General features: G+C 33.5%; 1 protein-coding gene across 13 annotated transcripts in view; it reads left to right on the forward strand.

Moving 5' to 3' along the window:
- The window catches only part of LOC117168793 (DENN domain-containing protein Crag), a 205,549-nt gene that overhangs the window by 86,605 nt on the left and 106,626 nt on the right, over nt 1-12,318 (forward strand). For all 13 annotated transcript variants that reach the window (XR_004466553.1, XR_004466552.1, XR_004466555.1 and 10 more), the window contains one exon: nt 289-492. Coding sequence is in view for 9 of the 13 variants with exons in the window: in XM_033354603.1 (XP_033210494.1) it covers nt 289-492 (204 nt within the window). In the remaining 4 variants the exon portion in view is untranslated. The remainder of the gene's footprint in view (nt 1-288; nt 493-12,318) is intronic.

Here is a 12,318-nt window from a genome sequence, read left to right on the forward strand (position 1 = left end):
ATAAAGGATCGACTGAATAAAACTTTATAGGTGAGAAAGTGTTATTTGCAGATATTATGACTCTTGGCTAAACTGAGCATTCGAGCAAGTAGAGTACGCATTTGAAGGTCATCAGAAAGGACAATTTCTATTAGTCGATTCTTTTTGTTTACAATTATCTAGTTTTCTAGAAAGTTTAACGGCTTAAGCAAGTTTAAAAATAACAATAAGTAATTATGTTATTAATTTTAACTACTTGTAATTAAAACTTGTACACTGATCATCAATAGAAAATAATGATTTTTTTAGGTTAACTCGCAGTATAGAGTCGCCCCTGAGAAGTCCTATTAGAACTCCAGTAATAGAAAATGATCCGCTGGGTGCATTAATGAATGATGACACGCCAATGTTATCACCTTGTGAAGAAAACGATTCCAACTGCTCAACAAGTACACTGACTGTTATGAATAGTACCACCGAGGATAGACCTGGAGGTCCAATTTTATTCAGAAGGTATAACAAGAACTAGTTTTATAAGTTAATAATTTACAAGCTGTAGGTAGTGGCATCTTGTGGATCATCCTTCCATTCAGTTTTAAAGTAACAGGCGAGTCAATCTTGTCACTATTTTAGAGCAGCCTTTATCGCGAAATTTTCTTGGTCGGGTGTTGCGAAAATAGTGTATGATACACGGGCGTATGCTGGTTATTATCATTCGTGTGATTGCAGCACTTAGTCTATGGCTCAAAAAATGGTCTATGCACTTCTATCATAATTAACTCTTCATAACCAGAAAAGTAATATATTATTTAGAAACAGTTGAAAGCGAATCTTGATTTCTCGTGCCCATGTTGCAGATGCAAAGTTCCCGACTCGCACATTAAGTGGGACAAATTCTCCGCGAACTTCTTGAATATCGTTAAATATGAATCGAGCTTTCTGATTAGCTATTCAATATGTGAAGTAAATCGGCCAGTTCTTCACACGCTGACGATAGCTAAATAAAAAACAAAATTCATATTCTGCCACAGCTCTGCTTTTGTTAAAATATCAAACTAGACATTCAATTCAATATTCAGGTTGTTAGTTTGTTTCCAATGGTTAACACGTACATGACAGTAATAAATTAAAAATTAGTTCGAATGATAGTGATTGCTAAGGTAATATACTGCCAGAAATAATCGGAATGGCGAAAAACGTTTTTAAATTTACTGCCGGAAAAATAAAAGAATTAATATACAATGAAAAATTAAAAACATCCCTGTCTTATTTGTTGAACTATTCAGAAGATGCTCGTATTTGGTGTAATAGTATGTAGGACGCACGCGCGTAGGTAATTCGCGCACTTATTGCACAATATGCTATTGTGTGGCAAGTGCGAGAGGCAGACGATTTTTTACACTCTTCTCCAATCACCCACACGTACGCGTCTCATATCCTATTTTTTGTGTCTGGGCGTGTGAAATTCAATTCTAAATTTAGTTGAATTGAGGTTCAGGGACGCACCTAATGTTAAAAAAATAAAGCAGGGATATTTTAAATTTTTAATTCGAAATAATGAATAGAATGCATATTCGTATCGTTGCAATAGCATAGCACATCTTTATAATTGTATAAAACATACACACACATACAATCTTCTTATGATATTTATTGCCATAATATTAATATAATCAAAACTGAGAAAACAACTCAAAAGTTAACTGAATGGTATATATTTTCCTCAATACATCTCTATTATATTTTTTTTAACATCATAATTTATACAAAATAATTATTCAATTAAAAAGAAATATTATAGGTTTGTGTCCAATTTCTTGATGGAGGAACATCTTTTTCATGAAACGGTTTTAGGCATTTGGAGCTGGTTTAGCTGACTCACTTTGTCCTACAGAAGCAGATGGATTTAGAGAAACTGAGTTCGTTATTTGTTAGCTAAATTTCGTTTTGTTAGTTATAGAATCTTGAATATAGCCTTCTGCTACTGTATTGGATTTCCAGCTTTTTCGCTTTTTAAAAATTTTGTTGCCAAAAGAAGCCATATATGGGGTAAAATTTGCCAAGCTTCTCCACCAAAAATTTTGTTGTGGCCTATCTTATTGAAAATACACCAGATTCTAGTTCTAGCAGCCCCCTTTAACCCTCATGATGGTAAGCTAAAATCGTGACGTTAAAAGGCAAGTCGGGCCTCTCAGACGCGTTGAAATCCAAACTTGCCTTTCCAGCAAATGTATAGAAAAACCTAAGAAGTTTCATCATTTTTATTCATAATTACATTTTATGATCACATTACATTCAAATTTATAATGCACCTTTGCCAATTTTCGACACTAGATCGTGTTAACCAAATCTTTGTTGCACGCATTTTTATGGCATGCCAAACCAAAATTTACCAAGATACGTTTTCTTGTGAAGCCGACTTGTTGCTCGCTTTTTCCAGTAAAATCGCGATGAATCACAAAAGCTGTGACCGAAGAGACTGTTTTAAAATTAAAAAGCATTGCGTGAGGCGCCTGATTCGTGTCAACGCCTCCCTTTGTTGCATTATAAAAAAGATTTATAATCTGTACTTTTATTCATTCTAAATACCAGCATTGCAACTATTACAACAACTATGACAACATAATCACTAGAACATCAAAATATCACGCGTTGCAAATGCGAGCGCACATTTGAAAGAGTTTACGCGAGAAATTATGTTTGCATCTGCAAGCAGTAGATGCATTTTAGAAACAAACAAGCAAATACATAAAAAATCCTTCAAAATTACAAAAAAAAGTATCTGTAAAACTGAAATCTATGCACTCAAAGTTGCTGTTGCAATGAACAGCGGGCCTGCGAGGCCTGGCTTGCCTTTTTGTGTAAGTAAAAAATATACACGTCTGTGGAGCACCCTACAAATGGAATTTTCAGAAAACCTAATTTTTTTATGTATTTAGACTTCGCTAAAAGAAATTTCCATCCACAAGGTCATACTTGATACACAACTCTTTGTAACTCGAAAATTGTGATCCGCCGGGCCTCGGAGACCCGTCTGCCTTTTTGAGGGTCTAATTCTCTAAAGGAGGCGCATCTAGTATGGTGGGTTATCATATTCGACTGCTATCCTTTAATGGTACATAACTCCTGACAAAGTTATCCAATTTTGCTTTTTAAGTTGGAGGTTCGAAAGGTATTTGAACGAGGTTTACAATAAAAATTATCATACAATAAAAAAATGATTTTACCTTGATTTTTCATTTTAAAAACGATTTTTGAGTTTTTCTTTATATGCGGTATTTTTTATTACTTTTTAAGTTATGTAGGAAAAAGGCTTGATTTTTTTCTCTTAAAAAAATCTTAAAATAAAAATTTAATGGGAAGTACTAGTTGAGTTGCAGAAGGTCATGAGAGCCCGGGTGCCCTACGCCAACTAGTCACATCGCTACCAGACATCCTGCAGTGTCTCAGTGGTTCTGATACTTGCTGAAAATGATTTTTCTGTTTACATGTAATAAAAATTTCATTTTATTCTCACTTTTTTGTAGTTGAAAAACGGTTTAGGTATCTTCTAAATTAAATTTCAAAATGCTTTTTTCATAATAAAATAATAAACAAATGTGGTTGATGGTTCTTCTCGCATGTTACATTTTGAGATGCTTTTTGTTTATTCCGCTTGCCTTTAACGTTTTGGTGTATTTATTTTTATTATGCCCCTTGACTTTAATAATTTAGGCTGCTTTTTGATGTGGGTTTCCTTGCCTTTCACATTTAGGGGTGCTTTTTGATAAGAGTCCTCTTGTCTGTTTAGTTATGGGGTGTTTTTTGGTGTGAGTCTTCTTACCTCTCACAGTAGTACTTAGAAAATTATTGTTCTATTGAATTCAATGTTCACTTTTCTCTTCTCTTCGTGATCGCTTCGGGCTCTTTCTCTTAAGGAAAATTGTATGCTGTTTTAAGGTTTACATCAGTGGTGGCGTGATTTTTTTTAAGATGAAAAATATCACTTAAAAATCATTTTCAGCATGTATAAGAACCACTGAGACACTGCAGCACGTCTGGCAGTGCTACGACTAGTTGACGTGGGGCACCCGCGCTCTTATAACCTACAACCTAACTAATTTTTCCATGCCGTTTTCGTTTGCGAATTTTTCTCAAGAGAAACAAAATCAAGTCTTTTCTTCTAGATCACTTAAAAATAAATAGAAAATGCCGCATTTGGAGAAAGCCTAAAAATGTTTGAAAAAATACAGTCAAGTTGAAATCGTTTTTCATTGTATAATGAGTTAAAAGAACTTTCCAAACCCCTGATTAACAAGTAGAATTGGATATTTTTGTCAGAAGTTATGAACAATTTAATGTTACCGGTCGGGTGAATTGTCAAAATTCGAACCCCCGTTCAATGACAACCCGTTGTACGAGATACGCTCATTTACAGGATTTAAAGAGGTCCATTAGTTCTGTAATCTGGTAAAGTTTCAATGAGACAGGCAACAATAAAATTTCAGGTAGGGACATATAATGAATTGGAGTATGGCTTCAAAGAACCCATTATTTGGTAGGACAAACCTTGCATGTTTTACGCATTTTACTTTGGTTTTTAAATACGGTTACTATATTAAAGTCTTTGAAATAAAAAAGAACTTTTATCATTGCTGTTGTTCTCGAAATGGGATGACAGCATGTGTTTGTTACGTACTTGCAACTGTGAATAAAATGTTCAATCATTCACTTAAAAGCTTTTCTGCTTTATATTCATCGTTATTGCAGAGTTTGATAAAATTATCTTTCAAGTATATCGTAAATTAAGTGCTAAATTTTTGTACCATTAATAGATGATACCACTATACAATAGCTAACGAACATACAGTGTGATGTAAACATTTGCAAACACCAAATCAAACCATTCTTCGACCGACGATGCAATAATGAATTGTAGAAAAAATATTTCTTCTGTCTTACGGTTACGGCAAAATAAAAACAAATGAGAGCTATCAATTCAACTCCATTTATTTTTGGAACAAAAATTAAAACTTCGACGACGTTTCGGTATGACTGCGTGCCTTTTTCAGCGTATCTAAATAATAATTGTAATAAGTTAATACATCATAAAAATAAATATAAATAGTTTTAAGAAAGTTATTATTTATGAGTAAAAAATATTTAAAAAAATAATATCTTAGTTTAAAACGATTTGTAAGCGAAACAACAATCATTCCAATTTTGGAGTCAATATTTTTCAGTTCTTTTTGTGTTATAATTATAAATAGTTTATACGTTATTAAAGTTTAAAAAAGTAAGACTCCAAACAATTATTGAGGATGAGTAAAAAGAGAAAGCCTCATAAAATTGAAGAGGCTTTTTTTCCGTGTAAAAACGACATTACTAACGATTATGAAACCGTTCTAAGTGTTTTGGAAACAACGACGAACATATGACTAGGAGATAAATAAGGCGGTACATCATTGATGAAGATAAAGGCAGTATATAAAGTGAAATACAATGATTGGCCAAGTTTCCATAGAATTACTGACGAGGAAGCGCGAACTTAAATTAAATTTAAATTAAAAGATTTAAAGAAACATTTTTTTTATAACATTGTTTATTTCAATTTCAGTTTATTTCAATAGAGGAGAGCATAAGATTCACTCATGAAATTGAAATAAACAATGTTATATACTACCTTGATTTATAAATAATTAAAGCTTCAAATGGTTCTTTACTAACTGGTATAAAAACCCGTCTTGGTCTGGGAGATATCTCAATTACAATTCACATAATTTATTTTGTCATAAAATTGGTTTAATCAAAGGTTTAGTTGATAGATGTGTCAAATTGAGTAACGTGCAATATAGAAAAGAAAATTTAAATCAACTAGAAACAACATTGGTATCTAACAACTATCCTCTTCCTTTAATTAATGACATTATCGCTGAGCGTGTGCATGAAATTTATAAAAGTACTAAAAATAAAAATAAATGGATTGATACAATAAATTTGATTTAAAATTTACGTTACCGTATATACAAGGTCTCTCTGAACGTTTACGAAGTTCATTAAAAAAATTTTAAATGAATGTTTATTTCAAAAGCTCTAGCAGTCTAGACAACTATTTATTAAAGAAAAAAGATAGGGATAGCATTGAAAATTTGGTGATATTTATATGATAAAATGCAAATGTTGTAATAAAGTTTATATAGGAATTCTAATCACTATTTCGATTTCGAATTCAGCAATATTAAAATATTAGCTACTGAAAAAAATACTTCTCAAAGACGTATTATGGAATCTATATTCATAAACAAATTTCGAAATATTTCTGTTAATTTACAAAATGTAATTTTAAATATTAATAAAATTTACCAAAGCATTATCTATTAATGTGATCTTATTTTAGTTACAAAAAAAATGTTTCTTTAAATCTTTTAATTTAAATTTAATTTAAGTTTGCGCTTTCTCATCAGTAATTCTATGGAAACTTGGCCAATCATTCTATTTCACTTTATATACTGCTTTTATCTTCATCAACGATTTACCGTCTTATTTATCTCCTAGTCATATGTTCGTCGTTGTTTCTAAAATACTTATAACGGTTTCATAATCGTTAATAATGTAGTTTTCACGCTGAAAAAAGCCTCTTCAATTTTATGAGACTTTCTTTTTTTACTCCTCCTCAATAATTGTTTGGAGTCTTACTTTTTTTAAACTTGAATAACATATAAACTATTTTTAATTATGACACCAAAAAAATTGACATGTATTGACTCCAAAATTGGAATGATTCTTGTTTTGCTTACAAATCGTATTAAACTAAGGTATTATTATTATTTAAATATTTTTTACTCATAAATAATAACTTTTTTAAAACTATTTACATTTATTTTTATTATGTATTAGCTTATTATAATTATTATTTAGATACTCTGAAAAAGGCACCCAGTGATGCCAAAACGTCGAAGTTTTAATTTTTGTTCTAAAAATAAACAGAGTTGAATTGATAGCTCTAATTTGTTTTTATTTTGCCGTGGCCGTAAGACAAAAGAACATACAGTGTATAATAATTAATTTTAGCATACTAATGTATGCACAACATTTGATTTAATTATTAGTTAGGACATTATTAATGTTCATGAATTCTTTCCCTAACTGCTCGTGGGAACCAAAATGACACCATCAATCCACCAAAAAGTTGCAGATGCTGAAAATATTTTAGATGGAAACACGACGCCGAACCGGTGAAATGCCCACTCTCATAATAATACAAACACTTTACAATGATTATTTCTCTTGATAATATCAGTCACATTTTTTGTAAAGGAACATTAATTGCTTAATAAACCTTACCTTAATATATTTTTCAAAAATATTTATAGGTAACCTTCATTTATAAAATTCTCTATCCTCTTTCACCAAAAAGTTTTGGCTAGGTAACTTCTCTACAATTTCTTCCTAAGCTACGTCGCAGACATCCTTGTGATCCAGCCTAAACATTTGGTCTGCTTTTGTTATCAAAGAGTTTCATAAGGTTCCAGTAAATTCACTTTCTTCTTCATCAAACTTATCTATGAGACCCAGGTAGCGATATTCGACTTTTTTTTGGCAGGAAACTTCACCAGAGCATAATCGCTGAAGTTGTATTGCTGTTTAGAAGCTACATAAATATTCGCAGTTTATTTTTCATTTTCACATTCTAAATTGGTGTAAACATCTTCGACTGTGAGTTTTGTGTTCTCTTGATATGCCAAGCGTCTTATTTTAAAGTGTTCGCACGTATCAGAATCGTAGAAAAAGCTGAAACCTCCTGAAGCCCCCTCCTGTAGGAACGACAGAATCGGCTGTCCTTCTACAAGTTACGCCGAAACTATCCGGTGCACCTTTGCCGTGTCCACTTTCTGGAAAGTTTCAAGAACATTTTTTTATATATGGAACCTGTTTTGTAGCTTTGTAGCCAGGATATGAAACATGGTTTTGTTGCAATATTGGGCTACGGGTCCATTCCTAAGAAGTGAAGTCACGTGATATCGGGAACAATGCTTTCAAAATGGGTAGCAGATGTGCCCAAATAGAAAGTCCCCTGCATCATTCTGTGACAGAGGACTGACACCAGGGGATTAAGAAATTCCACAAAGGGCGGGGCTATCACAAATACTAATAAAGTATTACTCATTTAGTTGGAACATCTGGTAGAACGTTCACGGAAAGGAGTGGAAAGGTCACTCAAGAACTGAGGATCTTTATTCACACACTGAACAAGTTAAAGCTGCTGACAATCAAGTGTCATAGTGTTGACAAAGTAGGGTGTTATCTAAAGCAAAGAGGAGTTTACAGAAGAGGGAGAGTTGGCTTAGGGTGAATCAACTGTTTCTTGCTGACCCATCGCACCTCTTCAGCGTTCCCCTTATTTCTGTCAAAAATCGACCCAAGCTCGATGAGTTGGAGACTTTTTGGAGAGAGCTATACAATATCCTGAAAACGTTCGAGTTGAAAAAAGATACTGATAATATCATTCGCTTTAAGGAGTTTTGCGACAACCTTATAACATCTGAGGAGGAATGTCCATTAATCTTTCCCTGAGAGGTGAAAAAAGCACTGAGGGGTACAAAGAACTTTTTTTCTGCAGGACCAGATGGTATAAAGAAATTCTGATGGAACCAGATTACTTCTATACACTAACATCTGTGGCCCGCGTATGCACCTCTTAATTATAATCGCAATCGCACATTCCGCAGTGGTTGATGTTAGGATGCACTATTCTCTTATCGAAAATAGGGAAAACTTGTCCAATACAGTACGAACAACGTGGCTTGAAAGAAAGGTTTAGCAGTCTGCCGAGAGAACCCATCAATTGACAGGTGCATCTACAATCACGCATCAGTCCATCAACGTATCATGTCAATGGCCTAGAACGACTACAAGAAAGCTTTCGACCAACCTCTCATAGGCTTGTCATCTGCCTGTTGGAAAACTTGAAGGTTCGTCCACACATAGTGAGATGCATAGAGATATTGATTTCCCTTTGGAAAACTACAATTACTATCTCATCTGGAAATTATAATGTGACAACGAGCAACGTCACCTTCCAAAAGGACGTCTTTTAGCGCAATACTATGAGCCCTCTGCTTTTGTGTATCATACTTCTGCCTCTATCTCTAGCACTACGAAATTCTTCTGCATGCGTCTGTAGCGACACTAATAATCGTGAGCATAAGGTACTTATGTATTTTATATGGATGGCATGAAGATCTATGCTTTTCGTAAAAGCAAACATGAGAGTGTTTTAAATATCATCCAGAAGTACACAGGAGAGATTTGTGTGGACTTTGGATGGAGCAAGTATTCCAAAATTAATTTAAAGATAGGAAAGGTTATCGGTGTTCCCAAGGACTCTGAGCTTGTGTATATACATGTTTTCCAACATCTTGACTCTGGAGAGACTTATACATACCTGTGTAAGCTAATTTGTCACAAACAGTTCTTAAATCCTTCTAATTCGAACGGATCGTAATAATGATGGAAACCAAATGAAATATAATAAATATTTATTTAAAATATAAATTGCACGTTGATAAGAATTTCAATTATCCTAGACTCGAATTACATTTTAAAAGTGGCTCTCTCGCATCGTTTTTGCAACGAACTGGCTCTCCTTCGTTATATACGACGTTACTATGTTGATACTTAATAACACAACTTCTAATCCGTTGCAACTATATTGCGTTTCAGATAATGTTAAAATAATTATTTCTCTTTTACAAAAACCCGAGGTCGCATATTTGCAGGCTCCCAGATACCTTCGCATTTTATCTGCGTTAATTTATAGCTTGGAAAATCCGCAACAACATCGATTATTACTGAATACCCTTGCAATCAACAAGGATCCTTTAGGTTTCGGGCGCATCGACGGGGACACCCTTTTCGTTGTGTCGAACTTTCTGATCATGACATAATCATCAATTCATAGTTAATTGCATATTGACGTTTTTGTCGGTCTAATTCTCATTGTACATCTGGGCTTTCTCAACTTGTTCGCTGACCTTGGCACAAAATATTTCTAAATTTCATTCGCTGATATTGATTTCTGATTCTATTGGGAGCATCATTATTTTGAGGGATTTCTAAGAGATGGTGTTACTTGTACTCTATCACATTGTGGCATATCGTTACTATCTGTAAGTAAAAACCCCATTATTTGGCTTTAGTTTTCATTAGGAGTTGTTTTACCGCAGTGTAAACAGCAGATTTTTTGCAGCATTGAAGATGTCGTCTTACCTACCAACAAAGCAGCATTAGTGGAAAGTTTTACATTTCTTGTTCATGCTGGAGAATGTAAGTTATGCTGAAAGTTATAGATTGCTTTTGGAAACTTACGGAGATTATACTACATCGATTAAAACTTATGAGTACTGTTTTCGAAAATTTAAAAGTGGCGATTTGAACACGGGGGGCAAAGAACGCCCAGGCTAACCCGTGTCGAATTCATGGTGAGCTTGCAGAAGCATTGGGAGTTGATCATTTAACAATTTATAAATGCTTTTATGCACTGGGAATAGTATAAAAGCGATGAAATTTGGTGCCGTACGAACTAAAGGCAAAAGACGGAGAAAGAAGATTTTTCACATGTGAACAGCTACTCCAACGGTAAAATCGGAAAGAGTTTCTGCGTCACTGGCGATGAGAAGTGGTTTCGCTATAATAACCCTAAGCGTATGAAATCGTGGGTTAAGCCTAGCCAACCGGATATCCATGGATTCAAGCTCATGCTTTGTTTTTGGTGGGATCAGCAAGGTGTAGTGTACTGTGAGCTGCTCCAACCTAATGAAATGTTCACGGGCGACTTTTACTGAAAATAACTATGCGAGAGAGCCGATCATTAAAGTTCTTCTGCATGGAAACGCTCTGCCCCACGTTGCAAAACCTCTCAAAACATACTTGGAAACGCCACCACCTCTTTCGATCCATGACTCATGACTCTCTGAGCAACAATTTATTTGTTATGAAGATGCTAACAAATTGGTCAATTCGTGGATACCTCCAAAAGACGAGTCGTTTTTCCGACGTGGTATCCGTATGCTGCCAGACTGGTAACTGGTGATCAACTGGTCACAACTTTTTTTTATGTAAACCCGAATTTTACAGAAAAAATCCCTTAAAATTCATGCACGACCCGAATATAAATTCTTTTATTTTGTCCTCTACCTTACCACGTTGTCATACACAGAATATCATTGTTCTAGTAGTTTCGTCAGTCTAAAAAAGGACATTTTCGAAATTTTCAAATTAGACTAAAACGTATTGTTGGCTTCATGGAAACAGAAAGCCCCTATTTCTTGTTTTAAAAAAATATTAATTGATAGGACTACGGATTTCACTTTTCTCTCTTATGGAGATTAACATGTAAAATGTCATTAGTTATTTCAACTGCAGTTCTACAATAGAAGTTATGATTGCATTTTTTTAAACTTTAGGCATTTATTTGCATAAGAATGGTGATGCATTTTATCATACTTTGATCTTTTAGAAATTTTATGTAAAAATTTAACAAAATTCCGTAGGAAAAAGTGATTACGTACTTGAAGAAACGGTGTGAAAAGATTTGCTTCTGGAGCGTTTTTATAAGTATTTTTTGACGACGCCTTCTTAATAAGTTAATTATCACGGTATTTTCATGAATAAGGTTTTTTTTTCACGGGGTTTTTACAAAAAGTATATTTTTTTAATGGCATTTTCACGAGTAAACTTTTTCCTCATGGAGTTTCTTAAAAAGGGTTTCTTTTTGCAGTGTTTACTAAAATATGTTTTTATTAAGGCTACTCAATGATGCGGGTTGTTTTCACAGTATTTACACAAGAAATGTTTTTTCACAGCGTTTACCAATATGTATTCTCTTTACTCCTAAGTACCGGCGATATAACCAGTATTCTTATTACCTATTGTACTATGCTTTTTTATGTTTAAAACCTCGCTGAAACATATATCTATATCATACACAGGCATTCCTCTTGCTAAAGCATCATTTGAGTTCTTTAGCAAGAGTTCTATTTTGTTCTTCATCGTGAGAGGGTACCCATGCGAAGCCCTGTACAAATAAAAATAAATATCATGGTATTTTATTGAACTTTATTTTCGATTAATGTAATAAACATGTTACTAATAGCGATTGCATATGCTTCAGTTAATAATTTTAATAAACATTTCAATTATAAATTTAATACTATTTTTAGCAGTTTATAAACAATAATGGATTTACCTAACGATTAACCTTGCTCTATTATTCTTCGTGGTCTACTTTATAAAAAACAAAAATGGTTTCAAAAATTATCAACAACTTGAAGGAAATAAAAGTTTTATTTGAGAATGTAT

Source organism: Belonocnema kinseyi, chromosome 3 (genome assembly GCF_010883055.1).
Source record: "Belonocnema kinseyi isolate 2016_QV_RU_SX_M_011 chromosome 3, B_treatae_v1, whole genome shotgun sequence".
NCBI classification, from domain to species: Eukaryota; Metazoa; Arthropoda; class Insecta; order Hymenoptera; family Cynipidae; genus Belonocnema; species Belonocnema kinseyi.